We start from the raw sequence: 14,023 nt of genomic DNA, 5'->3' as shown, positions 1-14,023 counted from the left end.
TGGAGAAGCAGAAATATTCAAAAATCCTGCTTAGAATTTTCCAGGGACTGTAGACACTGTGACACAAGTTTAGAGCATGGAGAGGCCTCCTTTCTGAAGCTTGTAAGGGTTCTCAAGAGACAACGACCAGAAACCAGAGACTACATTAAAACTCTGTCACTGAGAGGATAAATAAACTCAGCCAGGAAAGAAAGCCTGTTAGGGAAAAATAAAACTCTGTTAGAGGATCAGCTCTTGAGTAAGAATAAAAGAGAAATAAAAATGGAGAGGCTTGTATTCCATCTGTTTAATTGGTATTCAATTATTCCAATTTGCAAGCAGGGTGACAGAGGTTTGGACATTAAAAACGATGGATACCAAAGGAAACCATTTTTCTAGGGATATCAGCAACTCTAAATGAGTCTGGTTGGTTTTCCTTATGTGGAAAAACTGGCTAAGAGAGGAGTCCGTAGCCCCATCTTTGAGATAGAGAGAACAACCCAGGGAGGGGCAGAGAGAGGAGACAGAGGATCCGAAGCAGGCTCCGTGCCGACAGCAGAGAGCCCCATGCGGAGCGCGAACTCACAAGCTGTGAGATCCTGACCTGAGCCTAAGTTGGCCACTTGACCAACTGAGACACCCGGGCGCCCCTCCCCGGTTGTTTTGAAGTAAGACGATTTGATTATTCCCATACACAAGACAGCGCTGATTTACGCGATAAATCCTGGCGTGCACAGCCAGTGGTCTGGTATTGTCCCCTTTGCTTTCTAATTTTGCTAGTTGGTGGAGGTGGCCTTTTATCAATAGTGAGCATTGCGTCTTGCTGCACTTGTCTACATCAGTCACTCAAAAACATGCCTAATTTTTTGTGTGTTATCATATGCCACCGAGTTTGTTGAGAATGATGGAGAATGGTAAACCTCCTCTGAAAATCTCCAAATGGTGACGTTTTGATTTTTCGCTTTAAAACAGATTCATGTTTTGATGGAACCAAGGGTGCAGGCTTCTCAAGTACCATTTCTGCTTTTTTTAGATAATTTTTTTGTTTATTTATTTCAAAAAGGAGGGAGAGAGAGAGAGCAAGCAAGGGAGAGGCAGAGAGAGAGGGAGAGAGAGAATCCCAAGCAGGTTCTGAGCTTTCAGTGTGGATCTTGATGTGGGGCTTGAACTCACAAACTGTGAGATCATGACCTGAGCCGAAGTCAAGAGTCCCACGTTCAGCCCACCGAGCCACCTAGGCACCCCCCATTTCTGCTTTTGATGTAGACTTGGTCATTAGCCCAGTGATGTTAAAAATCACTGGCCACAGATCAAGGAAGAAAACCTTCCAAAGCCTCTTTCCACCTGATTTAATGTTAGCTTTTCCTTTCAAAGAACAAACAAGTCTTACAACTGTTTTCTCTTGATCATTCTGGTTTTATTCGTAGGGGTTATAAAAACAAGGGAGAGCCTAGACTCCAATATTCTGCTGCTAGGAGATGTAATTTTGACTCTAAAAGAAATAATGCATTTAACTTAATTATTAATGCTTTTCAGCATAAATCTAAAATATTGCCAGTAAAATGCCCAGCCCTAAGGATTAGTGTGCTTTCAACAGACACGTATACATATGGATTTACTACCGTGATCCAGAAAACAACCGTGTGTACATCTCCAAATAAAGCCGTAGATCTCTGCATTATGCTCCTTCCCCCCAAATTGTCCTTACGAGAGGATTTAACACATTGTATCCTGGGCCCATCACTGGTCAGTTAGCGATGAGAGCCCACTTGTGCGTGTGGCCAGCAGAATGGCTGGAGCATAGATCATAAGAGTGACAGCCCCAGCCAGCAACTGGAGGCAGAATGTGGGGACAAGGAACACAAAGGGAAGAGAGAAGACTTGCTCCCGAGCTGTTCCGCCCCCTCTCGGGTTCTCATTTCGCCTACTGGCTCGTTTACGGGGAACCTCAAAGTAGATCCACTTCATTGAACTTCAGTCTTTGCTTCCATGCATCTCTGCTTTATAGCACGTGGCAGACACACCTCTGTAGCTATTTACATATCTGACCCCCTCCCCGACTCTGAATCCTTCAAGAGCAAGGACCAGACCTTTTGTTAGCCTTACACTCCCTGCTGAATAAATGGATACATGCAGCCTTTTCATGCCTTGTATGTTCCGGGGGCTCTGGAGACCCATAAATCGAAGATGGGGAGTGTAAGGCTAACAAAAGGTCTGGTCCTTTAAATTTTTTTTTAATGTTTATTTATTTTTGGCATGAGCGGGGAAGGGGCAGAGAGAGAGGGAGACACAGAATCCGAAGCAGGCCCCAGGCTCCGAGCTGTCAGCACGGAGCCTGACGGGGGGCTCGAACCCACAAACCGTGAGATCATGACCTGAGCTGAAGTCAGACGCTTAACCAACTGAGCCACCCAGGCGCCCCAAAGTTTTTGCCTTTAAAACATACTTGAGATATGTCGGCGGTGGGGCAGGGTGGGGGTTGGGGAGACCAGAGGCCTAGATTTCTAAAACCATACTGGCCTGCTTGATAGAAATAGAAATGTTGGCCACTCTGATAAATACAAAAGCCACCTCTGTATTTTGATTGATGAATCAGTTCTTCGAGAAACAGGCATTTGAATATGTCTGCTCTTAGGTCTAAAACACGAGTGAGGGCCTTCCCTGGTCCGGTCATGGCTGAAAGTGAATGTTTGTTTTTTGGTTCCAGAATTCATCCCACAGGCATTTGGAATGCCCTTATCCCAAGTCATTGCAAATGACCGGGCCTATAAACTCAAGCAGGACTCACAGAGGGACGAACAAAAGGACGCGTCCGATTTCGTGGCTTCCCTCCTCCCATTTGGAAATAAAAGACAAAACAAAGAACTCTCAAGCAGTAACTCATCTCTCAGCTCCACCTCGGAAACACCAAATGAGTCAACGTCCCCGAACACCCCAGAACCGGCTCCTCGGGCCAGGAGGAGGGTGAGTTGGCCGGTGCTTTCTCTGACACCACTGCTGAAACAACCAGAGCGTTATTCTTGGAGTCTTTGCTCATGTGAAAACTGGAAATGTAGTCCAGGTATCTGTCAACGGCCCCATTCGGGGACAATTTGCACTGGCCATAGGGCACCGGGCGCACCCTCGGAGCCTTTTCCTGACCCCTCTCAGAGCTGTGGGGGGGCCCCCTCCTTGGTTACCCGTGTGCCCCATGAGATCCTGAACATTCCACAGTGTCACTGTTGACCGTGCTCTAGTGTGATCTGCTGCTGTACTACCGGACTTGCCCTTGAGACTGTGGGGCTTGGGGGCAGGGCCAGGTGTTCTGGTTACTCTCTCGGTCTCTAGTCCAGGAACCCACCTGGCCCAGTGGCTTGGCTACCAGTCTTCAGAAACAGTGAGATTTTGTTTCATCAATGGAACTTTTTTCACTATACATATATAGATAGAGAGAGAGAACATATGTCCTCTCCAATCAGTACTGTAACAACAGAGTGCCATTTATTAATTGGCGGCTGTGTTCTAGGCACTGTTCTGTTGTTTGGGGCTTCAAACTTCATGTTTCGATCCAGGGGAGCTGAGTGTCCAGGCCAACCGGTTGGTGATTGGCTGGGTTCGTTGATAAGCGTCTCTAGAATTCCCTCGGTCACCGGTCACCGGGAGGTCTCCCCTTTTCCTCTTGCCTGGAGACCCCAAATGTGCGCCACCCCCAGCCACTCACTGCTGCCCTCGGTAAAAGCCCCAACACTCCCCACTTAAAATCCACGTTCGAGACCTCTCCAAGATCAAGGGGGTGCCTGGGCCTCTGCTGTTCTCAAGGCTCCAGCTACATTTACAGATGAGGCAATGACACCATTGTCGTTCTTCCAGCTTTATCACTGTCTCTCAGATTGCATGTTGGGTGGCAGTAACACCTGAGCTCCACGTTGGAACTTTCGGGGAATCTGGGGCCCAGGCAACGGGCCTGCCCGATGCCCTCTCCTCTGTCCAGGCCTTGCCGGGACACCGGCTGCGGACTCCTTCCTCTGTGCTTCATCGAAGGCCGGGGGGCTGTACCGACGTGGCTGGTGTGCTACTCCCCTATGCTCAGCCCTCACCCTTCCCAACATGGCGGCCCTCTTCCCACCCACCAGCACCCATCTCCGCCAAAGGCTCTCTCTGATGGCCAGAGGCACCCACCCATGCAGATGACAGGCTGCAAGTGCCGAGACGTCAACGTCGCCTCCCTGCCCCTACCGGGAGTTGCCCTTAATCAATGACTCTTGAGGCTTGTGGTATAAATAGCCCAGCTCACTCGCTCCCTAGCATGGTTACCTCTGAGATGCTTGACCTCCATGGTCTCCCAGTCGTCCCCAGGGCCTGGGGCACGAGCTGCCCCCGGGCTCGTCATAGGCTTAGTGGCGCTTCTCATCCACCGCCCTCCCTTCCCGCTCTCATTTCCTCACCCCTGCAGCCGTCTCCGGGAACCACTTCCCTGATAAAGCCCTTTATGCCATTTCTGGGGGGACACAACACTAAGACCATCCCATGGAATCCAGTTTTAAAACTCTACCCCCTAGAGTCATAGTTGCGATCTTCTTTTTACTCCCAAGGCTCCTCTCACTTGACCTCATTCATTGAGTATGTGATTCTTCTCTTGTTCCAAGGCATGAAGTGTCTTCCATTTGGAAAATGTTGTGTGTCGAAATTTTGACTGCCATTACCTGGCCCTATGTTGTGGTAGTTTCCTAACTTTTTCAAAAGGTGTTTGCTGCTTTCCGTCTAATGTACAAACAGCATGATTCAACCAAGCGGCGCTCTTATAAGTGTGACAGGCAGTCATGGGCAAAAGCGTTATTGGAGAGCCTCTGAGGGAAGCTGTTTTCATTTTCCCCGTCTGCGCTCTTTGTTCATGGCTGTGTATAATTTGCAGGGTGCGATGTCAGTGGATTCTATCACAGATCTTGACGACAGTCAGTCTCGACTACTAGAAGCTTTACAACTCTCCTTGCCTGCGGAGGCTCATAGTAAAAAAGAGAAAGCCAGAGATAAGAAACTGAGTCTGAATCCCATTTACAGACAGGTCCCCAGGCTGGTGGACAGCTGCTGTCAGCATCTAGAAAAACACGGTAAGCGGATTTGTCTGTCAGTGACCATGTATGAGAGACTTTCATTTATTCAAGCATCGTGGATTTAAGCGCCCAAGTTCAGCGCTTTAGTCGTCTGATCAGACTCTGGGCTGATGTTTCCTTACAGATCTGAGTGTGTGCCTAAAAGGGTACTGGGCTGAACAAGGTTGTGGGGGACAAAAATCAGCTTGACAGTGTTGAGGCCGCCCAACACCCAGTGGTCCTCAGAAGTGAACCTGGAGGCCAAGTATCTTAGGGGAGGCCAAGATCTGTTGGGCTGGGTCTGTCCCCAAGCCTCCCTTCAAACAGAGCACAGCCACTTTTATCTTTTTCATGCATTGAGGTTACTAACAAGGCTTCCTTAAAAAAAATAAGAGTCCAGCTTCAAACAAGCAAACAAAGAAACAAACAAACAAAAAGATTTGCAAACCATTTCTTACATGAATAGAAAATACATGGTTTTTGGCAACAGCTTTCTATATGGCTATTTGTGTTTTTGCGGGAAGATGTCCACTTCAGATCCTTCACAATGACCCTTTTGGCAACTCAACTCCAGGTAATATGTTGACCTAAAAACAATATAGCCTTCTTCAAAAATTTTTCTGAAATGTAGGCTTTTGGCCCATTGAACTGCCATCTCCATAATCTGAATGTGTTTCCTATAGTGTTCGCACGCGTTTTGTGGACATGAGATAAGTTCATTGTTTCCAGTAAAACTGGGACTTTATAAAAAAATTATTAAGGGGATTTCTAAATGTCTTAATCACTAGGTAACATATCGATGAGTTAATAAAACTGATACATATTGAAGCTTTCTTTGTCTATACAGAATTTTTATATGTACGTGTGTGTGTGTGTGTGTGTGTGTGTGTGTGTGTGTGTGTGTCCGTATGTCTCTTCTCCTGGGAAGGTAAGCTGGAGGTCAAGGAAAATTTCTTAGTCATTTTGAATTCCCAGCACTTACTATCACGGTTAATACAATGTAGGTGTCCAATAAATATTACTTGCATGGAATTATTTTTAAAAATAGCTTAGCAACTAAAGAATTCAGTACAGCAAATATGCAAATTCAGCCAAAATTTCACTAGGAGGTAGAAAAAGCGACTCATACTTTTATAATTATAGTTTTCACCTGTAAAAAGCATCGAGAGTGAACTGTAAGCATTTTAAAGAGTCCTAAGTGAGAATTGTACTCCAATCATTTAAACTCTAGGGCCAGGTTGAGTAACTGCTTATGTGGAAGAAAGAAAACTTTGTTTTTCTATTTTGTTTTTTAAAATAAATTGTCATGAATTATAATTTGAAAAATAGCCTTTCCTTTAAGCTTACTAAAAAACTGGACAGGGCTTCCTTTTTTGGAATAGTTAACATGCAGCGTAGGGCCTAAAAGAGACAAGATTATCCTGGGTGATCTCTCAAGGCCCTGATTCCGTTTCTGGTTTCTGTGGTATTTAGCTCCAGAAAAGAGACGTGTTCAGATGCAAACGGATATTAATCTTGGTCCCTTAAAACCAATGAAAAAAAGAGCAAACCATAAAAACAATTCTTTCATAAGACTCTATCTGCCAGTTTGGGAAATGGGTAGCAGAGAGTATGATCCACTTTAGCCTTATAAACTTTTGTCAAAGATCTATTCATTCCCTCCGAAATTGGGCTTGGACAATGACCTTGACTCCATCCATGTCTGTGTGCGCCACCCTTTCCCTTGCGCCCAGATGCTTTCTATACTATATGCTCAGACGTCACTCCTCATCGGGGAAATACAAATCAAAACCACACTGAGATACCACCTCACGCCGGTCAGAGTGGCTAAAATGAACAAATCAGGAGACTATAGATGCTGGCGAGGATGTGGAGAAACGGGGACCCTCTTGCACTGTTGGTGGGAATGCAAACTGGTGCAGCTGCTCTGGAAAACAGTGTGGAGGTTCCTCAAAAAATTAAAGATAGACCTACCCTATGACCCAGCAATAGCACTGCTAGGAATTTACCCAGGGGATACAGGAGTGCTGATGCATAGGGGCACTTGTACCCCAATGTTTATAACAGCGCTTTCAATAATAGCCAAATTATGGAAAGAGCCTAAATGTCCATCAACTGACGAATGGATAAAGAAATTGTGGTTTATATACACAAGGGAATACTACTTGACAGTGAGAAAGAATGAAATCTGGCCATTTGCAACAACATGGATGGAACTGGAGGGTATTATGCTAAGTGAAATTAGTCAGGCAGAGAAAGACAAGGTACCATATGTTTTCACTCATATGTGGATCGTGAGAAACTCAACAGAAGACCATGGTGGGGGGGGGGGGGAAGTTACAGAGAGGGAAGGAGGCAAACCATAAGAGACTCTTAAATACTGAGAACAAACTGAGGGTTGATGGGGGTTGGGGGGGGAGGGGAAAGTGGGTGATGGGCATTGAGGAGGGCACCTGTTGGGGCTGTATGGAAACCAATTTGACAATAAATTTCATATCAAAAAAAAAAAGAAAAAAGAATTCCCTAAGCATCCTCAATTTCCCAGAAGCACAGCTTTGAAAACAATGACAACAACAAAAACACAGACAGTATAATGGAGACTCAAGTGCTATTACCTTTCTGGGATTTGGGCTGATTTTGAGGCTTATCATGCCTGCCCTCTTTACTTGATACTTCCTAAGCCTGAGGTCCAGGTGCTCTGGGTCAAGTTTCCATTCTAGTTCCTGATGAAAAGGAGAGAAAGGTGATCATGTCGATTTCTGGGACAGGCCCCAGCAAAGTCACGGTCCTTTGCTAGATCTATGCCTTTTTTGATGTACACCTGTTTTTTCAGTGACTACCTTAAGTCGGGGTTACTAAATGCCTAGACTGCATGTTTTCTTTGAAGGAGAGTCACGGCATAGCTTGTGTCAGAGAATGGCATTGACTGCCTGCAAGCTGCCATTTGCTCTACCGATAAATAAGCAAACAAACAAATATTTTAGAAACTTAAATCAGATTATAATCAATTGAGATACATAGGAATTCTGGCACTTGATCAGTAACTAGTCACTTTTTAAAATTACAGTCATTTTTGCCGAGTGAAAAAGTACTATAATTGAGGAAATAATGTCATGGAAATGGGCATTTCTGAAGAGTCTGGAGGGATTCAACCAAATGAATAGTCCCGCTTGTGTAGAAAATGCCCTTATGTGATATTTCTGTAGAAATTTCAGCTATTCAGAAGCCATCAGAAAATCAGAGAGCAAATGCAGCCAAACCGAACATTTGCTAACACCTGCTATTATATTAAGGTTTTCTATTTTGCACAAAGGAGACTTATCCCATTCAATCAGGGTCTGTTTCTCTCTTTATAACGGCAGATGCCAGATATGATTCTAAGCCCTTTATATGCATTAATTGATTGAATCGTTGCATAACTTTTCAGGTGGATACTTATACTCCTTTTGCAGATGTGAAATTTAATTCTGGAGTGATTCTAAATAGCTCAATTACCCTGTTTTTAAGCTCACAGAGAGGTAGAAACAATAAATTAAGCTAGGGGTTGGACTCACTTAGGAGGCAGACACACCGACAGAAGCGACAAAGAAGGTACAGGAGTCTTTTGCAAACAGACGCAGAGCAAAATCCCACCAAGGGCACAAAGACGTGATGATGCAAATCAGCAATAATTAGCCTCTCACCATGATTCTCTCAAATTAGTCTGGAAATTCAGGATACCATTTATAAGGTATAGAACTGATAAATGGGATGTATGGGTTCATAATTATATTTATAAATGGATTTGTAATTATAGATGTCATCTCTTCTAACTAAAAAACCCTGGAAAACCAACCAAAAAGGGCTTATACCTAATGCATCATGTGGCAAGACCATAAAATATGTCTACAAAAAGATACCCATTTCCTATATAAGAGCAATAATCAGTTATATACCATCACAATAAAATAATTCACTCATACTAATACCAAAATATACCCAGAATATCTGTAATAAGAAGCCAAGAAAGTTCTGTAAAGAGAACGGCAAAGCTCTACCAACAAATCTAAAACGTGACTTAAACAAATTAAGATGTTTACTTTGGTTCTGGATGAAAGAAATAATGTTATAAAGATTGAAATTCTTTCCCATGTGATTAGACGTTGTACTAGTCAGAACCTTTTCAGTGGCAAGAGAGAGGAACCCAGATAAAACTCGATCAGCAAAGCACCACCACCCCCCTCCCCCAATCCTATTTACATACGGAAGTCTCAGTATTGTATCTAAATTCAGGCACTACTGGATCCAGGAATCAAATGATGGCATGAGAGCACGAGCCTGTTTGGTGGCTTTCCTCTCAGACCAGCTCTCTTCACGTGGCTGCAAAATGTCCATTGGCAGCTCCGAACCCACCATCGCCCTCATAACTGATGATCCCAAATGAAGAGAAAATGAGCCACCAATGAAAAAAATAAATGGAGATGGTGATCAGCAGTGCTGATGATTAATGGCTTGCATAGGAAAAGGAGAGCTGTTCAGACATTCTGTGCCCCTGAATCAAACCTGAAGCGACAAAAACTCTGGCTCAGCTATGTAAAAAGAACACACACGCGCATGCACGCACACACCGAGTAAAGGCTGGACAGAAATAAACCAAAATATTCATTGTGGTTATTTCTGCATCCGTTATTTTGAAAAGTACATTACCTTTTACCTTTTTCTGCACTTTCTAGATTTTCGTTGATAAGTGCTTGTGTTCATTATAATCAGTGAAACAAGAAATATCTAGTTTTACAACTGAGGGAGAGCTAAAAATTCGTATAGAATTTATGTTTAAGTAATCATTCCGAATAACAAAGAAAAGGTTACTTTTTTCACATGGAGAAGATGTGGAAATACACACTATCACGTGACAAATTTTTCATCACACAAATGTTTAACATGGCACGCCCCTGGTGCCTGCAGAGTTAAGCTGGAGGTGCCCGCAGACCATAGAGTGGGATGAAGAACCGTTAGTGTGTGCAATTGTGCTGTTACTGCTCTGCGAGTTGCAGCTGGGTGCTGGCATCCTATTCTGGGTCTATGGTGATTTCCTCCAGAGTTTCGAGCCGTAAAACCGGACTGTTGATTTTGTTTGCTTCTTTGCAGGCCTCCAGACAGTGGGGATATTCCGAGTTGGAAGCTCAAAAAAGAGAGTGAGACAAGTAAGTGAAAAGGAAAGACCGCGTCGTACGTTTCACATGACTTTCAAATGAATTACCTCATGCAAAGTTCAAGCGTATGCAAATTCATTTCTCAATATCTCTGCGGTATCCTCCCACCAATTAGAGTATAATTGACTCCCAAGAGGTAAAAGGCTCAGAAAGGTTGTGATAGAGTGAGGCTCAAACACTTGAAAGCAAAACATTTGGATGTGTCCATGGCACATACAGCCAAGCAAAACTAATTCATAAACATCTTGTGGAAATGATAAAAGCAGGAGATCCAGAGAGCACCTAAAACAGTAAGTGATAATAAGCAGAAGACTCTTGTATAGCACTTGTTTTTACTAAAATGCAATATGAATAATGCCATTGACATTCTCTTCATATAAGATGCTATTTTTGATCGTTGTACCTTCTCAAAAATAAACAATTCTTAGTAAGTTTCCGTAAAACCCTCGATCCCCAATTCATTTTGCACGTGGGGACCGCACGCACCCCTTGGTTTCCTTCAGCGCTGTGCCACATTCCCCCAACAGAAGTTTGATACCTAGACTGTCAGGAATCGATGCCTATGATCAGGAAGGTATTTGTGCTCCTGATGGCTTCCCAAAGAGGCAAAAGCCATCCTTTGAAAAAGTAATTCATTTGTTGGCCAAGAGAAAATTAAAATGTTAAGTCTCCTCTCTTGGTTCCGACAGAAAGAAGGAACTCAGCAACTCAGAAATGGAGGCAACGGAAAGTAATTTTTAGTTGATGAAGCCGAATAAATATTTGTTCATAGTAATAAAACTAACTGAAATAAATGCCTCTTTTTTTTTTGTCAAAACAAAAGGGGCTTCCGAAAGGAGTATTGTCTTTATTTTCCATAGTCACACTAGAGACTATTGAACAGCATTTAACATTTCACAACAGGACTTGCAAGAAGGAAGATGGTATAGTAACATTTTGGGGCCGCTCATCTATGCAGACCTGGAGAACACTTTCAAAACGTTACCTTATTGACTCCACCCACCAGCTCTGAGAGTAGCCCCTTCCTTCACCCACTTCCTTTGAGGCTTAGAGAGACTAAGAAACTTAATTCAAGATCACACAGTTTGATCCGTGCTCAATTCAAGATCGGTGTTAAACCCAAGATCACACAATTTGGATTAAGCTCTTTCCGAGGTCCGTTCTTTCTGCACATGTGTGCGCTCAGGAAGGAAACGTGACGTGTTTAAATATAATTGTGGTTATTTAGACTTAGATTCTAGTGTGAAATATGCCTTAACTCTGCATTTTATTTTGAACATCATGTCTTAGCGCCCTGCATTTTTTACTGAGAACGGTTGTCACAATATTAAGAGCTAATTAATCATTTGGGGGATTACCAGTTTATCGCCAGACTCTGTATCAGTCTGAGAGCTGAGGGTGGAAAAGGACGTTGCCTCTTTATTCCCTACCGTGCTTTGAGAGCCTGTACCGAGGCCTGGTACACGGGAAATTGAACGGATGAATGAATGATTGAACAAATAGATTCTTATGGAAGCTCACTGCATAGAGGTGATTCACGAACTCACACAATTGTTTCCACAGGAGGAAACAGTACATAAGGGAAGTTAGGCTGTCGGTCATGGAAGTAGGGTGTAGGGTTATGACTCCCTTCCTCTCGCTATTGGGTTTTCCTGTTGTTGTAAATGCTAATAAACCGAGTATAATGATGAAGGCAGGAAATCCCTTTGGGAATTGTTAATAAGGCTACTCTGACATCCCTGAGGCACATTTTGTTTAGTAATTGTCATCTTTCAAGCCTTAGTCACAAACGGCTTATGAGGGTTTTTTCATTTCGTTGTTTGCAAGAAAAAAAAAAAAACCCTTGCTTTCTTGTTGAGTATTTCTGTAAAATTTCAAAATTCCAACCTAGTAGGATTGCTGACACACAAAACTGCTGTGCAATCGGTTCATTCCTCCCTCCCACATTTACTGTTGACCTAACCCCTTAGCTCTTCCTCCCAACCTTCTGGATGGTGTTATCAAGCTTTTCTGCCTGCATCATTAACTTCAAACCTACAGATACTTTTATTTAATAATGCATGTAAATATATATATATTCTTTATTATTATTAATGCATTATGTATATATGTATATATGTATTATGCATATATGTATATATTGTATATATGTATATATGTATATGTATACATATATGTATATGTATGTATGTATATGTGTATATGTGTGTGTGTGTATATATATATATATATATATATATATATATATATATATATCTCTTCATGACTGGATGCATAGACTTTGTCGATCAAGGTGACATGTTTTCTTCTCCTTTCCTGTGTCTGCATGAGCCTAATACCACATACTGCATGTCACAGCACTTCCTTTTTTTATTTTGCTGGACACTGAACATTGAGGTGTGGTGTTATAAGGCTGCCACTTGAACCATTATTTTTCCAGTTACGTGAGGAATTTGACCGCGGGGTCGATGTCTCTCTGGAGGAAGAGCACAGCGTTCATGATGTGGCTGCCCTGTTGAAGGAGTTCCTGAGGGACATGCCGGACCCCCTTCTCACCAGGGAGCTGTACACGGCCTTCATCAATACTCTCTGTGCGTAATACACACATTTGCAGGAATGTGTCCCGGGAGTCCTGGGATGTCCAACTTACTCATCAAACCGTGTGCATGCGTTTCCCAGTACCTCCTTTTGTTCTTATTTATTGGTCTCTAATGAGTGGGCTATTTGGGGGAATTTTGTGAGATTTCCCCTGGGGACAGTTAGCAAGAAGAAAGTTGCGATAGAACAAAGAAGAATTTGGGATGCTTTCAAATGACCCCAGCTCAGTAGAGAGTGCTATATATTGATGCTTTGAAGTAACAGCAAGAGTTCCCGTTGAGTCTGTGCCTAAAAATGAGTTCGCATTACTGGTAGGAGGAAGGAGGGAGCCACAGAAACCCAGAGTGAGAAAAGGCAGCAGGCGACATTCCAGGGAAAGCAGGATGCCATAGTCCAGTGCCGGAATTTTCAATATGGCTGCCCCGGGGCTATAGATGCAGATCCCGTGGAGGCGTAAAGGAAGAGAGGGAGGAGGGACAGGCCAGAGCTGTGTCAGCCTCCATACATTTCTTCCTCCAACGCTACCATTAAAATAGGATCACAAAAGAGAGAGAAGGCACTCATTGTGCCATGTCTTGGTTACTGCCAACAAAAAGGCAATTCCTTGTGCATTGCTCGACGGAAAAGGGACTCACATCTGCTATAAACTCAACATGGAGAGTGTTCACCGATTCCCAGTCATCGTTAGTAAATATTTACTGAAAACGAGAGCCTGCGATCCCCAAAGTAAATGATGGGTAATGCCAGGGAAAGGAGGGAGAAGAAAGTAAGCGAAATTAAGTTATCTTTCTACCATGGACTAGAATGCTTTCTCTCGATGTTGCAGCTCCCTGGGTCTGGTTTATCTTTACGGCCTTCATAGAACCTCGTGCTAAATTGCTAAGCCAGGGCTCCCATTGGGTGGAGTGGAATGTGACTTGCCTTGCTAATCCCTTTTGGAAAGCCGTCAGGAGGGGCCTCTTCTCCGGGCCCCAATGGTGGGAGCTCTCCCTTTAACTGACTTAGAATGCCTCCTTTTGCCTTGCTTAGTGTTGGAGCCAGAGGAACAACTGGGTACCTTGCAGCTTCTCATCTACCTTCTACCTCCCTGCAACTGCGACACGCTCCACCGACTCCTCCAGTTCCTCTCCATGGTGGCCAGGCACGCCAACGACAACGTCAGCAAAGATGGGCAAGAGGTAGGCA

At 43.7% G+C, this 14,023-nt stretch overlaps 1 protein-coding gene across 5 annotated transcripts in view; it reads left to right on the top strand.

Annotated features, from left to right (window-relative positions):
• The window catches only part of ARHGAP6 (Rho GTPase activating protein 6), a 448,084-nt gene that overhangs the window by 396,750 nt on the left and 37,311 nt on the right, over nucleotides 1–14,023 (top strand). For all 5 annotated transcript variants that reach the window (XM_027054478.2, XM_027054479.2, XM_053202059.1 and 2 more), the window contains exons 4-8: nucleotides 2,687–2,943; nucleotides 4,871–5,066; nucleotides 10,176–10,231; nucleotides 12,681–12,831; nucleotides 13,868–14,016. In XM_027054478.2, the coding sequence (XP_026910279.1) occupies nucleotides 2,687–2,943; nucleotides 4,871–5,066; nucleotides 10,176–10,231; nucleotides 12,681–12,831; nucleotides 13,868–14,016 (809 nt within the window). The remainder of the gene's footprint in view (nucleotides 1–2,686; nucleotides 2,944–4,870; nucleotides 5,067–10,175; nucleotides 10,232–12,680; nucleotides 12,832–13,867; nucleotides 14,017–14,023) is intronic.

Source organism: Acinonyx jubatus, chromosome X (assembly GCF_027475565.1).
Source record: "Acinonyx jubatus isolate Ajub_Pintada_27869175 chromosome X, VMU_Ajub_asm_v1.0, whole genome shotgun sequence".
Taxonomy (NCBI): domain Eukaryota; kingdom Metazoa; phylum Chordata; class Mammalia; order Carnivora; family Felidae; genus Acinonyx; species Acinonyx jubatus.
This window is presented reverse-complemented; position numbering and strand designations above follow the sequence as displayed.